Consider the following 19,034-nt stretch of genomic DNA (forward strand, 5'->3'; position numbering starts at 1 on the left):
TTGTTCATTAAACTTTTTCGTTCGAATTTTCAAAGGATAAGAAACATTTCCAAAAGGCAAAAAACAGCTAGCACTAAGAAAGCTATAAACTGTTCATTCTAAATCATAATCCTCTGTTGGGGTTGTGACTTTTGTGTGTTAAGGCCAAGTCAGAAGACCAGTTATATAAAAGCATTAGCTGAATATGGCTGCTTCTTCAACATCTTTGTGTCTGGGAGATCGGCTTCTGCACTCTTGGTTACAAAACCCTCTACCCTGAGCATCCTTTTTCATAAGTATTAGATACCAGTAATGCAGACAGACCAGCTTGTATTCAATTGCATGATGCTTAACAGATACAATGACTGCAATCTGTGGGCCTGTAACTTGTGACAAAACCAGACTGGAAGAATTTCTGAGGGTTCTTTGTGTAAGTTCAGTTGTCTTCCTAAAGTGAAGCCTATTTTGTCTATAATGTACTTGCTTCCAGTATCTGCTGTCACTTTCATATTTTGGTCAGGCTTTTTGCTGCAGTTGGCCTTGTTCTTGTTTTCTTCCTTGTCTGTTGCACTTCTGTTGTCCTAAGCTAGGGTTGCACATATGAGAGAAGTGTGTATTTTATTGTGTTTGCATGGCTTTTACCAGACTTATCATGATTAACATATCTTTGACTGTCACTTAGCTTTCTTGTTTGGCGTCTGCTTGGAGGGGGGGGGCATGTGCTGTGGGCGTCATGGCAATGGAAACCTGCTGCAGGCTGGTCACTGTAGCTGGTTGAGGGTCGGGCTCAGAACTCTTGACCTCTGTCAGTTTGGGGTCAGTGGGGGAGTCTGCCTGCTTGGCCGCAGTTGACCGGTCAGTCGATTGTTCCCCCATGGTCAGCTTGAGGTCACTGGGCGAGTTTGCCTGCATGGTGGAAGTTGACTGATCAGTGGAATGTTGCCTTGACCGCGAGGCCAGGATGTCCTCATTAGGATTATTACTGCTGAGTTGAGTCATCCAGGTGCACAGATCCACGGACATGGCCATGGCTCCCATGCCCAGCTGGTCCAGAGTGGGCTGGGTGGCCTCAGCTGGCCCGCTGTTGAGAGGAAAACGCACAGGTCTGAGCATGAGGTTGTCCCGGTGGTTCTGATGGTACATGTGAACCATGCGCAGCAGTTCGGACCCCATCTTGTCTTCACTGGCGCTAATCCCCTTCAGCTTCTCCCGCTGCTCTGGCTTCAGGTCCTGCTCTCCGACCGGCGACGCCTTGCTGGACTGAGGGACGGACCCTGGTTCTGTGGCAGAGGCGGTGGGTTTGGTAATGGGGACGGCACAGACGGTGGTGGAGGAGTGGTCAGGGCGAAGCGCGTCTGGACTTCTGATGGCCAGGTACGTAAACAGTGCGGTCAGCGGCTGACAGGCCAGCGCCACCATCACCAGGTAGGCGCCCCAGCTCAAAGACACGTGTGAATCTGTGTGAATGATTCTGTTACACTAGATACATGACTGTGACCGGACTGGCAGAATATGTGGAGCCAGCCCATGGACATGTGTGAATCAGTGTGAATGATTCTGTTACACTAGATACATGACTGTGACCGGACTGGCAGAATATGTGGAGCCAGCCCATGGACACGTGTGAATCAGTGTGAATGGTTCTGTTACACTAGATACATGACTGTGACCGGACTGGCAGAATATGTGGAACCAGCCCATGGACACGTGTGAATCAGTGTGAATGGTTCTGTTACACTAGATACATGACTGTGACCGGACTGGCAGAATATGTGGAGCCAGCCCATGGACACGTGTGAATCAGTGTGAATGATTCTGTTACACTAGATACATGACTGTGGCCGGACTGGCAGAGTATGTGGAGCCAGAAGTGCATCAATTAGAAGAAGCTAACCAGCATTACATCCAGTCAACACGCAGTGATACATCAATCGCCCATTTCCCAAAAGCCCATGTTACTAGAATGAGTAATTCTGGGACATTGTACATTGGAGGTAATCGATCATTATGCAACCCTTTGAAACATTTTATCTTCAATACATCCCTCAAACCTCTGGAATGAATTAAAATGAATAAAATACAAGAATTACGAGTTGATAAAAGAACAAAAAATGTGAAAACATTATACAAACAAGAAAAGCAAATGCTTTATACGACTCTCCTTCGTCAAGTCCATTAGGGTTTTGTAGGTCTTAATAAAAGGAGGATTCCACTACCTATGACCCCATTCCCCCCCACAAAAAAAAAAAAAGCTGTTCCAGCTTCATTACTTAAAGTTCAGAGAACTTTCACGTCTAACTGAGTGACACAAACTTGATCCTCATGTGACCTGTATCAATCCATTTTGTTATTCAATCCAAAAAATATTTAACATATTCAAACTTACACAACCCCCAAACTCCTTCCCACCACCATCACTAGCCTGACATACTCAACATCCACCAAATTATTTTTGAATAAAGAGACCTTTTTTTGTGTGTAACAAGAATCATAATACATTGTTAGGTATAACCAACTGTTTTTTTCAAATTCTTCATGCATTGATTTGTTTTAATCTGCACTCTAAAACAATCTTTTTGAAGTTAACATTCATTCAACAAGACTATTTGAATATGGGGCAATTCGCACAGCAATAGCATCCCTTTTTTTGAAGATGAATGATAATGGAATACAAGCTATGAAGGTAATGGATTATCAAAAAATAAGTACATTTAAACCCAGGCAGTTTCATAAATTAATGGTAGACGCTTATCAAACTGAGACTATTGCAGTCAGTTTCTGGAAAAGAAAGATGGGAATTGAAATAAACAAGGACATTTGGCAGATAGCAAGCAACGCATCAAAAGAAGTAAGATTGAGACTGCTACACTGGAAAATAACTCATAACATTTATCCAACGAACATTATATTGTATAAAATGGGCATTGCTGAGAGTATTAGTTGTACACATTGTACAGAAGAGACAGATTATATCGAACATTTCTTTTATTATTGTAGAAAAATAAGCAAAGTGTGGAATCTTGTTGAAGAAGCCTTCTTCACCGCTTGTTCAAAAAGAATTCATGTTGATGTGCGGGATGCCCTATTTGGCCTAGTTAAAAGGAATAAGCAGAGTCTGCCACATGTGACTGTGGAGAGGGAGATCAGACTCCAGAACATGTTCTCCAAGCATGTCCCCTCCTCAACCAACTGCGGATCCAGACATGGCCTGACCAAACAGATCTGAGGACCAAAATGTGGGGAGCACTGGAGGACCTGGAAAGAACGTCCATGTTCATGGCATCCTCCAGATTCCGAGTCTGACACAACCGTCGTACGAAGAAGAAGAAGAAGAAAAGGAATTCTATTTCATCCGCTGAAGCAAACTATGTCAATTTGCTGATCTTGATTGCAAAAATGTGCATAGGTATTTATAGATACGGTACCCCTTTAGAGATCGGATGTATTTTTGAAAAAGAGTTACGTTTAAGAAAAATAATTGACTTGTGACTCGCATATATGTTGCTATCTGTGAAATTGAAATAAAGAAACGTTAGGTAACAAAAGGAGAAATGATGACGGAAGAAAATATAGGACAAAATGTATTAAAAAAAAAATAGGTGGAGAGAGAGAAGATAGAACGAGAGGAGACAGTGAGAGAGAGAGAAAGAGAGAGAGAGAGAGAGAGAGAGAGAGAGAGAGAGAGAGATTGGCAGACTATGGGAGAGAGGGGGAGAGAGAGACCGACAGAGTATGGGGGAGAGGAGAGAGAGAGAGAGAGAGAGAGAGAGAGAGAGAGAGAGAGACGAAGCAAAAAAGAAGAACAAAGAAGAAGAATCCGAAGAACAAAATTCAGAAACAAGAAGGGCAAAGCCCATACGACTCACATGCTTTACACATTTTTCCTACCAAAATACATGTGACCTTGACCCAAGGTCAAGGTCATCCAAGGTCATGCAACACAAAGCTGTTAATTCAAGACATAGGAAGTACAATGGTGCTTATTGGCTCTTTCTACCATGAGATATGGTCACTTTTAGTGGTTCACTACCTTATTTTGGTCACATTTCATAAGGGTCAAAGTGACCTTGACCTTGATCATATGTGACCAAATGTGTCTCATGATGAAAGCATAACATGTGCCCCACATAATTTTTAAGTTTGAAACAGTTATCTTCCATAGTTCAGGGTCAAGGTCACTTCAAAATATGTATACAATCCAACTTTGAAGAGCTCCTGTGACCTTGACCTTGAAGCAAGGTAAACCAAACTGGTATCAAAAGATGGGGCTTACTTTGCCCTATATATCATATATAGGTGAGGTATTCAATCTCAAAAACTTCAGAGAAAATGGGAAAAATGTGAAAAATAGCTGTTTTTTAGGCAACATTTATGGCCCCTGCGACCTTGACCTTGAAGCAAGGTCAAGATGCTATGTATGTTTTTTGGGGCCTTGTCATCATACACCATCTTGCCAAATTTGGTACTGATAGACTGAATAGTGTCCAAGAAATATCCAACGTTAAAGTTTTCCGGACGGACGGACGGACGGACGACTCGGGTGAGTACATGTATAGACTCACTTTTGCTTTGCATGTGAGTCAAAAAACAGACAAGTCGAAGAGAAAGAAAGTGGATGCAGAGAAAGACAGACTAGGGAGTGAGTGAGAGAGTGAGAGAGAGAGAGAGAGATGTTGTGTGGACAAGTGTGAGAAAGAGAGAGGAGAGAGAGAGAGGGTAAATGTAAATAAAATAAAAAAAATAAAAAAATTGTCCATGATCTGTTTACTGTCCATTGAGTGTGAAGCTGAGAGAAAGAGTGAGACTGAAGGAAAACAATAATAACTTAATAAGAATTAAAATGATAATAAAAAAATAATTTTTTTTTTTTTAAACTTCCGATATAAAAAACAAAAACAAATAAAAACCGCACGCACATGTGATTAACAATGTCTGATCTCCTAAAGAGAAAAAAAGAAAAAGAAACAAGTCGCGTAAGGCGAAAATACAATATTTAGTCAAGTAGCTGTCGAACTCACAGAATGAAACTGAACGCAATGCAACGCAGCAAGACCGTATACTCGTGGTCCACCGCTCACGGCATAGGCAGTGAAATTGACAAGAAGAGCGCGCGAGCGGGGTAGTGGTTACGCTATGCTGCATAGCACGCTTTTCTGTACCTCTCTTCGTTTTAACTTTCTGAGCGTGTTTTTAATCCAAACATATCATATGTATATATTTTTGGAATCAGGAACCGACAAGGAATAAGATGAAAGTGTTTTTAAATTGATTTCGAAAAAAAAATTTTGATAATAATTTTTATATATTTAATTTTCAGAGCTTGTTTTTAATCCGAATATAACATATTTATATGTTTTTGGAATCAGCAAATGATGGAGAATAAGATAAACGTAAATTTGGATCGTTTTATAAATTTTTATTTTTTTTTACAATTTTCAGATTTTTAATGACCAAAGTCATTAATTAATTTTTAAGCCACCAAGCTGAAATGCAATACCGAACCCCGGGCTTCGTCGAAGATTACTTGACTAAAATTTCAACCAATTTGGTTGAAAAATGAGGGCGTGACAGTGCCGCCTCAACTTTCACGAAAAGCCGGATATGACGTCATCAAAGACATTTATCAAAAAAATGAAAAAAACGTATGGGGATATCAATCCCAGGAACTCTCATGTCAAATTTCATAAAGATCGGTCCAGTAGTTTGGTCTGAATCGCTCTACACGCACGCACACACACACACACACACATACACCACGACCCTCGTTTCGATTCCCCCTCGATGTTAAAATATTTAGTCAAAACTTGACTAAATATAAAAAGAAAAAAAAGAAAAAAAAAACATTCATTCAAATAAAGAATTATGGCCGCTGTGTATTTTTTCGATTTTTTTAAAACCACTACAAAAACAGTGTTCGCTCAAAACAGGGGACACGCCTTTTTCTAGAAAAATATGTACACTTCATGAAAGAAAGTTGTAAAGAAAGTTCACACAATGATACGTCATCGGGAAAACTGTTTAGTGCACCAAATTTCTTTCAATATGTCTAGTTATCTCGATTTATATGTTGAAAATTGCTGAAAGTCATTAAAACAGACTATAGTTTCTGAAAAAGATTTTAGTGTATTTTTAGGTTTATGAACAATTCTGTATGATGCTAGATATGACTTTCCGGATTTAACGTTTGAAAGAACCCATTGTTATTCAGCAAATGAAGACATTTTCCCAATTACAGTGGTTTCGTTGTTTATAAAATCATTTGATGATCATTGGTGCAAACACAAATTCGAACATCTTTTGATGTTATGGTTTTACGTAAGCATTTGATCGAAAAATAGTTAGTGACTGAGAACGCTAAAAATAGCTCCGAAGTAGCGAGGTTGGTGTGTTTCATATGCATTATTGAAGTCGTTTGCACACTCTGGCGCTAATGTAAGTGATTAGGACGGCAAGAGTAACGAACGAACCACCAAGAAATCGTATTTTCAGCAGGGTGCACTCTATTTTTCAAGTCTTGATGATCCTGAATATATTTTGCACAAAAAAAAATCAATAAGAAAAGGCTACGAATTCTTCAAAATTGCGGTGCACTTCGAGGCCGATGTCTGCTCTTTAATCTTAGGTCAGTTTTTAACGCCAAAAACAATGCAAAAGACACGTTCGAACTGCCTAACTGCACAAGGTGAAATCGTGTTATTTTGTCTCCCTGTTTTGGGGACTTCCGATTTTCCGCGAGAGTTACTTTTTCTTAGCTTGGTTATGTCTAACATTGTACTCCTTTTTCTTTCCGAATACACCAGTTATTAACAGTTTCGGCGTTTACATGGAACGAAGAAGGAAACTGGAAAAGGAAGAAGTACAAAAACACTCGCTAAAACTGCGCATGCGTTCAAATTAAAGGGGGAAAAAAGGAAAATCGCGTGTTTGTGTGCCCGATGTAATCCTTGAAACACTCAAAAGCAACTTCAGGGCTGGAAAACTACATAATTGCAGTTTTTGCAGACTGAATCTACGCGTTCTCAAATCAACCGGAACAGGAAGAAGAAGAAAAAACTTTCTGCGGATGCGCATAATCTCCAAAAACCGGAAAAGGAAGAAGAAGAAAAAATGCTCGCAAAAAATGATCTGCACATGTGCGAATATAAAATGGCTGCGGAACTTTTAATCTGTGTATTTGAGTTTTGACTAGCACAGACAAAATAATGTAGACCCGGACAATTGAGTGACCTCATTTCTGACACTAGAGTCAAGCCAAGACTGACCAAATCAAACAATGACATCATAGCTTAATGAGGTCAAGACTTATATCCTTGATAGCTCTGTGGACATTTTCACGGGTGAAAATGTTTCACAGCAAATATTTTCATGCTGTGACTCTGAAATTTGATGAAAACAAGCCAAATTATGGTCATGTCTGCCGATTATCAACACCTACAATTTCATGAAATTCGGAGGCTTTTGCTCCCAAAATAACTGATAAAAACCTCAATGTAAAGCTTTTAGAAAAATGACCCCACTGTGACCCCAAAATGTGACGGGGGTCAACCAAACTAGGGTCACGTCGGTACTGATTATCAAACCCTTGAAGTATTCAAAGTTTCAAAACTATAGGTTCATAAACACCTGAAATAACGCCAATGTTAAGTTATTATTAATCGAACTCTGGATCTGGATCTGGATAACCCGCCTGGGTTGGTGGTTGGCGGGTGCGCCACAGAAGCCGACGACGACCCCTCCTGTGACCCCAAAACTTGACGAGGGTCAAACTTACGTGAAGTCAGTAGATAATCAAACCCTAGAAGTGTGCATAGTATAGTATCAGAGCTCTAGCTTCAAATACATCCGAGATAACCTCAACGTTAAGTTTTTATGAAACGAACATGACCCCGCTGTGACCCCAAAATGTGACGAGGGTCAACCAAACCGGGGTCACTTCCTGAGATCATTAAACCCAAAAAGTGTGCAAAGTTTCAGAGATCTAGCTTTAAAGACTTCCGAGATAACCTCTACGTAAAGTTTTTTTGTCCACGGACGGCCCATATGAATGCTAATACTCACCAATTACATGTATCCAGGCTTGAAAATATTCTTAACTGCTAAGAGATTCGAACCCGTGACCTCCCAAAGTAACGAATTCGCTTTCAGGCACACTGTGTTCCCGGGTAAACAACATTCTTTTGACTTTGAATTTTACACGTGGGTTCTCGAGCAGGTGTCGGTATTGACATCCGAGTTGCTCCCTTAGTATTTGTGTAGTGAACGTTGTGTCGACCTCACTGTATCATTTGTGGACACACTGTATATATGTGTGCGTGCATGATTGTGTTCGTGTGTGTGTGTGTGTGCACTCTGAGCAGTGCAGTGTTGAAATATGGGTAAGTTGTGTTTGTTACGAGTGATCGAGCTAATTGCAGTTCCACTGATACAGACCCTTTTTTACACTGGACATCCTTGTGGTCAGAAACAGAGTTGTCCCCCCGCTTGCGTGAAGAACTGAAAACAAAAATCTGTTTTCATAGTGGTGCATACCTCTGTTTAACAAGAAAACAACAAAACTATGTTTTCATAGTGGTGCATACCTCTGTTTAACAAGAAAACAACAAAAATATGTTTTCATAGTGGTGCATACCTCTGTTTAACAAGAAAACAACAAAAATATGTTTTCATAGTGGTGCATACCTCTGTTTAACAAGAAAACAACAAAAATATGTTTTCATAGTGGTGCATACCTCTGTTTAACAAGAAAACAACAAAAATATGTTTTCATAGTGGTGCATACCTCTGTTTCAAGAAAACAACAAAAATCTGTTTTCATAGTGGTGCATACCTCTGTTTCAAGAAAACAACAAAAATCTATTTTCATAGTGGTGCATACCTCTGTTTAAAAAGAAAACAACAAAAATCTGAGAAAAAAGGTCTTAAGGAGGAGGAAGTTTTAAAATATAGGTGAATTTACAGAGACCTAAAAATCTCAGAAAGTAGGATTTTAAAGAGACTAGTGGACACCGATTGACTCCAAAAATCGACTACACTCTATTAGACAAGATTCAGTTGTGGTGACTTTCTCTAAGTTGTTGGTGTACATGAGAAGGTACAGTGTGTCTTTAACTAGGGACATGCATTGTGTGTGTGTGCGGCTTGAACGAGACTTGCATCCTGAAATGGTGCACTCCAGCGCGTTCCTGGCCCAGTACTGTGTGGGGGAGACGCAGGCACACCACAGCAGCAGGCAGTTATTCACCAGAAAAGCGATGATCCCCACACTCAGCACCACTTGGCTGCAAGTCACGGTGGCTGAAACACACACCAACAACTTCACACACAAACACACCACACTGACCGGCACACACGCCCTTGGGACCCCCCGCGGGTTAGGGGGAGTCCCATATTGGTTGGGACTAGAAAGAATTTACCCGATGCTACCCAGCATGTCGTAAGAGGCGACTAACGGTTCTGTTTCTTCTCTTCTTTACACCCCCGGTATAGGGGTGTGTATAGGATTCGGTCGATGTGTTTGTTTGTTTGTTTGTTTGTTTGTGTGTGTGTTTGTGTTCGCATGGTCTGGGTGGCCGAGTGGTAACGCACTTGCGCTCGGAATCGAGAGGTTGCGTGTTCGACCCTGGGTCGGGCCGCTATTTTCTCCCCCCTTTCCTAACCTAGATGGTGGGTTCAAGTGCTAGTCTTTCGGATGAGACGAAAAACCGAGGTCCCTTCGTGTACACTATATTGGGGTGTGCACGTTAAAGATCCCACGATTGACAAAAGGGTCTTTCCTGGCAAAATTGTATAGGCATAGATAAAAATGTCCATCAAATACCCGTGTGACTTGGAATAAAGGCCGCGAAAGGTGAACATTCGCCTAACAGGCTTGAGGTTTGCTGGTCGATGTGAATGCGTGATATATTGTGTAAAAAATTCCATCTCACACGGCATAAAGCGCTTTGAACTTCGGATAAGGCGCTATATAAATAAAGAGAATAATAATAAAAATAATATAGATCTCAAGAATGAACGGACCGATCGTCACCAAACTTGGTGAACAGGTTCTATACATTCCTGAGACGGTCCTTACAAAAATTGGGACCAGTCAAACACACGGTTAGGGAGTTATTGGTGGATTAAGATTCTACAAGGACTTATAGAGGGACATATTAATGGTCAAAGGGAAATAACCTTCTCAGTTGGTGGCAGTGAGAATGGTAAGGACGGGGGTGTTTTTCCTCGGAATTTCTTGTTTGTCTTATTTCTGCCTTACCAGTCCTTTCACCTATATTTCCTTCCAAGAAAACTTTCCCTACTATTCCCTGCAGTTTTCCAATTCTTTTTTTGTTGTCTTATTTCTACCTGACTGGATCCATCACCTTTATTTCACTTACCAAAAGTCTTCTTTTCCACATCCTTATTTCTCTGCACCCCGCATGTCGTATGAGGCGACTAACGGATTCTGTTTCTCCTTTTACCCTTGTTAAGTGGTTCTTGTATAGAATATAGTCAATGTTTGTAAAGATTTTAGTCAAGCAGTATGTAAGAAATGTTTAGTCCTTTGTACTGGAAACTTGCATTCTCCCAGTAAGGTCGTATGTTGTGCTACGTTGCAAGCCCCTGGAGCAATTTTTTGATTAGTGCTTTTGTGAACAAGAAACACTTAACAAGTGGCTCTATCCCATCTCCCCCCCCCCCCCCCCCCCTTTCCCCTATCCCATCTCCCCCCTTTCCCTCGTCGCGATATAACCTTCGTGGTTGAAAACGACGTTAAACACCAAATAAAGAAAGAAAGAACGCCCTTGGGCCTTGTACAAAGGCACACTGCGCGAATGATCGAACGGGCGTGCACACATGTATACACACACACTTTCACTTTCTCAGTGTCCCCGGACTCGATCCCTGCTTCTGACCACACCAAGTGTGCAGAGAAAAGACATTTGAGATGTCATACGAAAATACAAGACTCTGCCGTAGTCCGTTACTGACGCAGAAGGGGTCTAACTTCTCTAAGTCAGTCGACCAAAAGTGGGTGCATTCCCTGTAGGTGCATTTCATGTAGGCGTTTTCCCTGTGTACAGGGAATGCATCTGTGTGCATTTCCGACTACTACAGCGTTTCGCCGATCTCGCTGAAAGTCACGTGATGCCTGGGGACATCGGTTGATTTGATATTCTTCTACCCGTTTTACATTTAGTCAAGTTTTGACTAAATGTTTTAACATAGAGGGGGGAATCGAGACGAGGGTCGTGGTGTGTGTGTGTGTGTCCGTCTGTCTGTCTGTCTGTCTGTCTGTGTGTGTGTGTGTGTGTGTAGAGCGATTCAGACTAAACTACTGGGCCGATCTTTATGAAATTTGACATGAGAGTTCCTGGGTATGATATCCCCGGACGTTTTTTTCATTTTTTCGATAAATACCTTTGATGACGTCATATCCGGCTTTTTGTAAAAGTTGAGGCGGCACTGTCACACCCTCATTTTTCAATTAAATTGATGGAAATTTTGGCAAAGCAATCTTCGACGAAGGCCGGGGTTTGGTATTGCATTTCAGCTTGGTGGCTTAAAAACTAATGAGTGAGTTTGGTCATTAAAAATCGGAAACTTGTAATTAAAATTATTTTTTTTATTAAAGTGACGATCCAAAAACAATTTCATCTTATTCTTCGTCATTTTCTGATTCCAAAAACATATACATATGTTATATTTGGATTAAAAACAAGCTCTAAAAATTAAAAATATAAAAATTATGATCAAAATTAAATTTTCGAAATCGTTTTAAAAAATATTTCATCTTATTCCTTGTCGGTTCCTGATTCCAAAAACATATAGATATGATATGTTTGGATTAAAAACACGCTCAGAAAGTTAAAACGAAGAGAGGTACAGTAAAGCGTGCTATGAAGCACAGCGCAATCGCTACCGCGCCAAACAGGCTCGTCACTTTCACTGCCTTTTGCACAAGCGGCGGACTACGTTCAGTTTCATTCTGTGAGTTCCACAGCTTGACTAAATGTAGTAATTTCGCCTTACGCGACTTGTTTATGTTTCAATGAGATTTAACCCATTTTTTTACTGAAGAAATGGGAAAATCCATCGAGTCCTCTTCGGAAATGCATTTTGTATGTCCGTCAGTGAAGGGAAGCAACGCTGAAGTGAGAATGAGCGGTATAATATACTTTCCTACAGGAAATGCATTTTGTATGTCCGTCAGTGAAGGGAAGCAACGCTGAAGTGAGAATGAGCGGTATAATATATATACTTTCCTACAGGAAATGCACCCGCATTCCCTGTAAACAGGAAAAACGCCTACAGGAAGTGCACATACAGGGAATGCACCCCCTGTTGGTCGACTTAAGTCCTTCTGCGTTACTGACACACACAAAAAGAGCCGCAGGGGTAGATGCCACCACCAAGGCAAAGATACGTTTATTCAAGTTAATTCTGGGTCGGCCTCCATCATTGGTTAGAGACACAAATGCCAGAATGAATTAAGTTCGATCGTGACAGTTCCTCTTCTAACGTGCGGTCATAACTACTGAGCTAACAGACTTTAAAACGAATCCAGCAGCTAGCAAGTGAATCCTCTGTACATCCCCCCCCCCCCACACACACACACCATTTCCCGACCTTCCCCTGTCCCTGACCGTGACGACAGAGGCATGACAAGGCCCGGCAGCAGCTATACACAGAAAAGAGAGGCGCTACATCCACCCCATTCCCCTTCCCCTGTCCCTGAGTGACGACAGAGGCATGACCCGGCAGCAGCTCTACACAGAGAAGAGAGGCGCTACACCCACCCGGAACGAGCTCTCCCTTTTTGGGCGCCAATATGTTTTGTTCATGGTGCGTGTGGTCGTCCCAGGGCCGGCACAGTGACATGCCCGTGCCGCGACAGAAGCTGAAGGGGCTGACGTGGTAGGCGCCAATCGTGTCGGTGCCCACCACCCAGTAGCCTGGTGTGAACACCCCCGTCACTAACAGACACGTGCTCACCACGGACACACACAACGCCGGCATCATCGGCAGCGACATGATCCGAAACCGTGCCATTTCAATGTCCGGCGGACACTGTCTGACCTAGGTCAAGAATCTGGTACTTGATCCCCTTCGCCGGGTCATCGGTATACATTGAAGCTACCAAGCTCTTCATTTCTCAGTTGCAGGCATCGGTGACGTTGACCAAAGTCTCGGATCTTCTGTCCCTTTCAGGATCATAACATAAAAGACACTAAACTCTCAGTCTCCTGATTTTGGCTTTGTTTTGTGCTTAGTTTCTCTGTCCCTGACATTTTGTTTACCTTCGTCGCCGATATTGTGTTCCTTCTTTCTTCCGCGTAAAACTAAAAGCTACTCAAATGTTTTCACAATATCCTGCTTAAGTTGTGCACGTCCACTTCGGAACTGAGGTCACATGTTTCTTGACGTTTCATTTTTAAACTGTTGAAGTGTTCTAATCTGGTAATCCTAAAATGAATAAATTGATTTCTACGTTTCGTCCACTTTGGTTGTTGTGATTTCCACCCTTGGGGGTTCTGGTTTCTGTCTCCGTCTCCTCTTCTGATAGTCTGCCTCGCCTTTCAATTACACATGGAGCTAACTGTTGCTCAGCTAAGCTCACCTCTTCCTCATTGTGCAATTGGAAGACTGAACTCATCCTAATCCTTTGTCCATTGCATCAAACTCCCGGTTCTTCAAGTAACTTCTTGCAAATGGTGCATTCATTTAAAAAAAAAAAGGTTACAAAGTACTAATCTTGCCTACATCAGTTCAAGAATTGGAACTTGTTTCGTTTGGCACGCTGAAATGGTGCCTTCGTCTTCTGTGACAATGCGAGTAGGCTCTTGGTTTGCTATTTGAGGGGAAGCTGTGGATTCATGACGTCACGCCTAGCTTTGTCGTCATTTGAATATTACATCATGCATATCGTTTTTGGCTCACGTAAGTGTAGCCTATGCGATCGGCTAACTCAGTTTTGTCTGTCCGTGTGCGTGCGTGCGTGCGTCACGCACGCGCGTGCGTGCGTATGTATGTATGTATGTCTGTGATAGAAACTTTAACATTTGAAGACGTCACAACATTTGAAGACGTCACATTATGACGTAAGAGGGTTAGACGTCACGCGAAGGAATTACTGAAAGTCTCGGTCATTGTTATTTTGAGCGGGCCGAGACTAGTTTTTTCTTCGAAATCGGCCAAAATGTTCAGATCTAGATCTAGTGTCTCGCTTTCTTGCACAGTGTCACCAGTATGCCGCTTACTGTGTGTGTGTGTGTGTGTATGTGTGTGTGTGTGTGTGTGTGTGTGTGTGTGTGTGTGTGTGACGAAGTGATTGAGTTTGTGTTACTGTTTGTCGATTTCTTACGTGAGCCTTGAAGGCTTCGCCTCTTGTTTGGACTGGTGCCCGTGGTAACTGGTATGGACATCAATCATCATGTCCAATCATAATGTAGATACTTTACACGTGCGGCTTATTTAATAAAACTTTACACAGGGAGGGGTAGGGTGGTACATGGGGCAGGGTGGAACAGGCTAATATTAGGGATGATGCGATGCTTTATCCGGGACTTTTGTTTTCCCGCCAAGCTGTGATTTCCCAGACCAGTGTCTGGCGCCAAAGTCCTGCAGACTATCGTGTTTTTGATGAGGCAGAAAATATTATCCAGATTCCAACCGTAAGTAAATTTTTAGCTCTCTGATAGGCGCAAGCTTTGTATCCTTTGTTTTGACTTGACAAGAATGAAACTTGACACCTGCAGAGAGAAATTATTCAGGCATATTATGCTGGCGGATGCTACTTTCAATACTCTGTGTTTTCTTGACAATTTTAGATTTAATTGCACTGAGGTGCAGGGTGGGACGGGGCAGGGTGGAACAGTCCAAGCCTTCCCCTTCAGTGTTCCACCCTGCCCCTTGGGTGTCCCACCCTACCCCTGGGGTGTTTCACTGCCCTGCCCCTCTCCGTAAATTTCTCCCAGTCTATAAACAATGAATAATCTATTGTTTGTTTTACATGCATATCACTAATTTTATCAATATCTTTTTCAGTTGAAACTTTTATGGTTATTGTTTTTCTTTTTAAGTTCTTTTTCGGTATTGTTCTTGTTCGTCTAAAATCACTATTTGCAAAGGATGTGAAATTGAAATACATAAATAAATCTGTTAAAACTGGTGACTTCAAGTGGACGCTCATGGCTGACAGCAAATGCGTGAAGGCACCAGTGGCAAAGATGATCCAGATCGATACTCCATACTTCACCGAAGAAGTTGAGGCCGTCTGCCTGAAGAAGCCCTTGTACGATCTATTAATTGGGAACATTGGGGGTGCGAGACGTCTTGATGACCCTGATTTCGAATGGAGAATGGGCTCAGCTCAGCCTGCTGCTGAGGAGGAAGGCCCACTGCCATTCGCGAATGAAGATATCAGCGAACTGTTACGAGATGACAGAGCCACTGTGCATCGCCGCGACCAGCCGCAGGTTGTAAGCGCTGTGACGACCAGAGCCCAGGCGAAGAAGAACCAAACGACTACGCCGCTTAGGGTCACCAACAGTTCTGCAACTGCTGTCGTGGACAGGGATCGGCTGATTCAGCTACAGGAAGCTGATTCGACCTTAACAAAGTACAGGAGTCGTCCTGTCAAGGAGATGACTAAGGGCAAAGACACTGTGCACTTTGAGGTGAAGGCCAAGATCCTGTACAGAGTGTTCCAGCACGCGAGAGTCAACGGTGGGAAGCCATTACGTCAAGTTATGGTGCCTCAACCACTTAGGCGCCAGGTGATGGAGGTGGCCCACGACTTTATTATGGGAGGTCACCTGGGTGTCAAGAAGACATCGGACAGAATCCAGGCTGCGTTTTACTGGCCAGGACTGCATGCAGATGTGACTCGATTCTGCCGATCGTGCAATATTTGCCAGAAAACCATACCTCGAGGAAGGGTCCCGAAAGTGCCGTTGCAGAAGATGCCTTTGATCAACCGACCTTTCAAGAGGGAGGCCATTGACCTTATCGGCGAGATCAAACCGCCAAGTGAAGAGGGTCATCGTTGGGTACTGACCCTGGTAGACTATGCAACCAGGTACCCAGAAGCGGCCGTGCCTCTGAAGAAAATTGACACCGAGACTGTTGCCGAGGCACTTGTGGACATTTTCAGCAGAATTGGGGTTCCTGAAGAGATCCTCACAGACCTGGGGACACAGTTTGTCTCTGAATGCATGGAAGAGGTCAACAGGCTGCTGAGCATTCGACATTTGACTACGACAGCCTATCACCCGATGTGCAATGGGCTGGTCGAAAAATTCAATGCGACGCTGAAGTCCACGCTTAAGAAACTTTACAGTGAGCAGCCAAGGCAGTGGCATAGCTACATCAATGCCTTTGCAACTCCAGACGGAACGTATGAGTTCCTGCGGATGCCTTTTGGCATGGTGAACAGTGGTGCTACCCTGAAGAGGGGAATGCAAAAAATGTTCAAAGGAATGAAGAATGTTGTGTACTACTGGGATGATCTGCTAGTCCACACGGAGACCTTTGCGGAGCATCTGGAGACTTTGAGGGAACTGTTTTCCCGCCTGACAAAAGCTAATCTGACCGTGAGGCCCAGCAAGTGCATTTTGGGGACCGACAACGTTGACTTCATAGGTCATTCACTGAAGAAAGGTCAAAAGGGGCTTTTGTTGGAAAACGTCACCAAGATCCTCATTGCGCCATGTCCTGAAACCAAGAAGCATGTGCGATCCTTCCTTGGATTGGCTGGTTACTACAGAGAGTTCATTCCAAACTTCGCCGCCATAACGGCGCCTTTGTCGGACATGACCCGAAAAAGGATGCCCCAACCGAATACTCTGGGGACCAGCTCAGGAGAAGGCATACCAGACCGTGCGCGACCTGATGTCACGAGATCCGGTGCTACGCCTTCCTGATACTGCCAAAGAGTTAATCTTGCGTTCAGACGCATCGGACGGCGCCATGCTGATGCAAGAGCATGGAGGTAAACCGTTCCCGGTCAGCTATGCCAGCAAGAAGCTGTCAGGAGCCGAGAAGAACTACTAGACCATGGAGAAAGAGTGTTTCGCCATCGTGTGGGGAATCAAGAAATTTGAACTCTACCTCCAAGGGGTGAAATTCGTGCTTCAGACTGATCACAAACCCGCACCTACCTGAACTCTGCAAAGTTTGTGAATAATCGTATCATGAGGTGGGTGATGTACTTGCAGAACTTTGATATGCGAGTGGAATCGATTAAGGGTTCAGACAATGTCGGAGCGGATTTTCTCAGCCGAGTAGGTGAGTAAAACTGTGTTCATTCTCCAACAGACTAATGTACATACCTGGATTTTAATCTTTTATGTATACATAATATGTGTACAGGCAGCGTTTCAATGATTGAAAGAAATTAGGTAAATTTCTTCTTGTGTTGGGGGTATTGTTAGGAAACGCTGCCGTTGCTGAACTTTGGTTCAGTTTTGTGTGTTGCATGTAGTTGACTTATTTGTACTTTGTGGGAAAGTACCGATATTATATTTTGTAAACACAATATTTATGTTTGGACGAGAATGCAGGTGAACTTTCTAGTCCTGTCAAAACAATACACGACACTTGAGATTGACAAAGTTCTCAAATGTCGTATAGTTGTGTTCTTTTATTCTACGTGGCCCGTCTTCACAGCAGGAGACAAAAACTCGTCAAATTGAGTTCGAGGATTTATTTAGCATTCCGTACATACAACTGCACATCGTAGCAGAACTCAAAGTAGAAGCCTTTTTTAACATACAAATCGCGCTGGCCTATATAGTAAATACTCAATCTCGAGAATATTCCAGACCGAACATGATACAACTAATATTAGATGAACCGTCCATGGACTAGAATAGTGACATTCTCTGTGACGTACATCAAAAGTGCCGACGCACTTAATCCGAGCGAACGCCACGAACCCACGATTCAAAACAACGTGGTAAACAACTTGTTTTGACAGGACTAGAAAGTTCACCTGCATTCTCGTCCAAACATAAATATTGTGTTTACAAAATATAATATCGGTACTTTCCCACAAAGTCAGTACAAATAAGTCAACTACATGCAACACACACAACTGAACCCTGAAAGTTCCGCAACAGCAGCGTTTCCTAACACAATCACTAGATAACTAAGTAGGGCAAATAAGTAAATGTTTCCTTTTATTTTCTTTTCACTTTCAGATGGTGAGAACATACAAAAGAAAAACAGACCGGACAGAAAGATCTACTGAGAATGTCCAGCAACTCCACAAAGCAGTGATGGCTATCAGAAAAGGCCAGTCTTTCCGACAAGTCGCTGAAGAATTTGGAATTAAAAAATCCTCTTTATGGCGAGCAGTGAGGAAAGATGGCGAAGGAAAGAAGCTGACCTCATATAGTGAGATGTCCCAGTCAAGGCTGATTTTCACCATTGAAGAGGAAGTTGAGTTAGTTCAGTACTTACTGACCGCATCACCATTGGATTTCCTCTAGACACTGCGACTGTAAAGTCATTAGCTTACACCCTAGCCATTCGAAATGGGAATCGTGTTCCAGACAACTGGGAGAAAAACAAACAAGCCGGAAAAGACTGGATGACAGCATTCAAGAGTCGCCATCGTCAGCCTCAGCCTCAGAACCCCTGAGGCGACCAGCATTGCAAGAGCAACTGCATTCAATAAGCACAATGTTGGTACCTTCTTTGAGAAATTGAGGCGGCTGTACCAAGAACACACCCTAACGCCTGAAAGAATAACCACCTCCCAGAGGCCTCAGAAGGTGGTTGCCGAGGCTGGTGTCAAGCAGGTCGCACAACTGGTCTCGCATGATCGTGGAGAGACAGTTACGATGCTGGGCATCATCAACGGCATCGGGAACTGCCTGCCACCCTGCCTCGTGTTCCCCAGAAAGAACTTCAAGAACCATATGCTCTTCGGTGCACCACCAGGCACCCAAGGCTTTTGTAACCCAAGCGGCCGGTGGATGACTTGGTCATCATGCAGAAATGTCTACTCACTACATGTATTTGCTTGGAAGGAATGAAGATATATAGAGCTGTTCTTCTTGCTGGATATG

General features: G+C 42.9%; 1 protein-coding gene across 2 annotated transcripts; it reads right to left on the reverse strand.

The window, feature by feature from the left end:
• Positions 1–192: 192 nt before the first annotated feature.
• Positions 193–13,841, reverse strand: LOC138953014 (uncharacterized). Of its 2 annotated transcripts, none has more exons than XM_070324783.1 (4): positions 12,759–13,841; positions 9,133–9,273; positions 8,410–8,472; positions 193–1,259 (listed from the first exon to the last, which is right to left on the reverse strand). In XM_070324783.1, the coding sequence occupies exons 1-4, from the start codon at positions 13,009–13,011 to the stop codon at positions 658–660; spliced, it is 1,059 nt and encodes a 352-aa protein (XP_070180884.1). In that variant the 5' UTR covers positions 13,012–13,841; the 3' UTR covers positions 193–657. The 2 variants fall into 2 exon arrangements, with proteins under 2 accessions (XP_070180884.1, XP_070180883.1); XM_070324782.1 differs by having other exon boundaries at positions 193–1,436.
• Positions 13,842–19,034: the final 5,193 nt, after the last annotated feature.

The sequence above is a fragment of the Littorina saxatilis genome, linkage group LG17 (assembly GCF_037325665.1).
Source record: "Littorina saxatilis isolate snail1 linkage group LG17, US_GU_Lsax_2.0, whole genome shotgun sequence".
Lineage (NCBI taxonomy): Eukaryota > Metazoa > Mollusca > Gastropoda > Littorinimorpha > Littorinidae > Littorina > Littorina saxatilis.

Excerpts from the sequence above, each read along its gene's own strand:
- LOC138953014 (XM_070324782.1), bottom strand. The coding sequence starts at position 13,011 with ATGGCACGGTTTCGGATCATGTCGCTGCCGATGATGCCGGCGTTGTGT. Across the intron at positions 8,473-9,132 it reads GGAGTGCACCATTTCAGGAT|TTCTTCACGCAAGCGGGGGG; the intron begins GCAAGTCTCGTT and ends TTTTGTTTTCAG. Across the intron at positions 1,437-8,409 it reads GATGTCCAGTGTAAAAAAGG|ATTCACACGTGTCTTTGAGC; the intron begins GTCTGTATCAGT and ends TCATTCACACAG.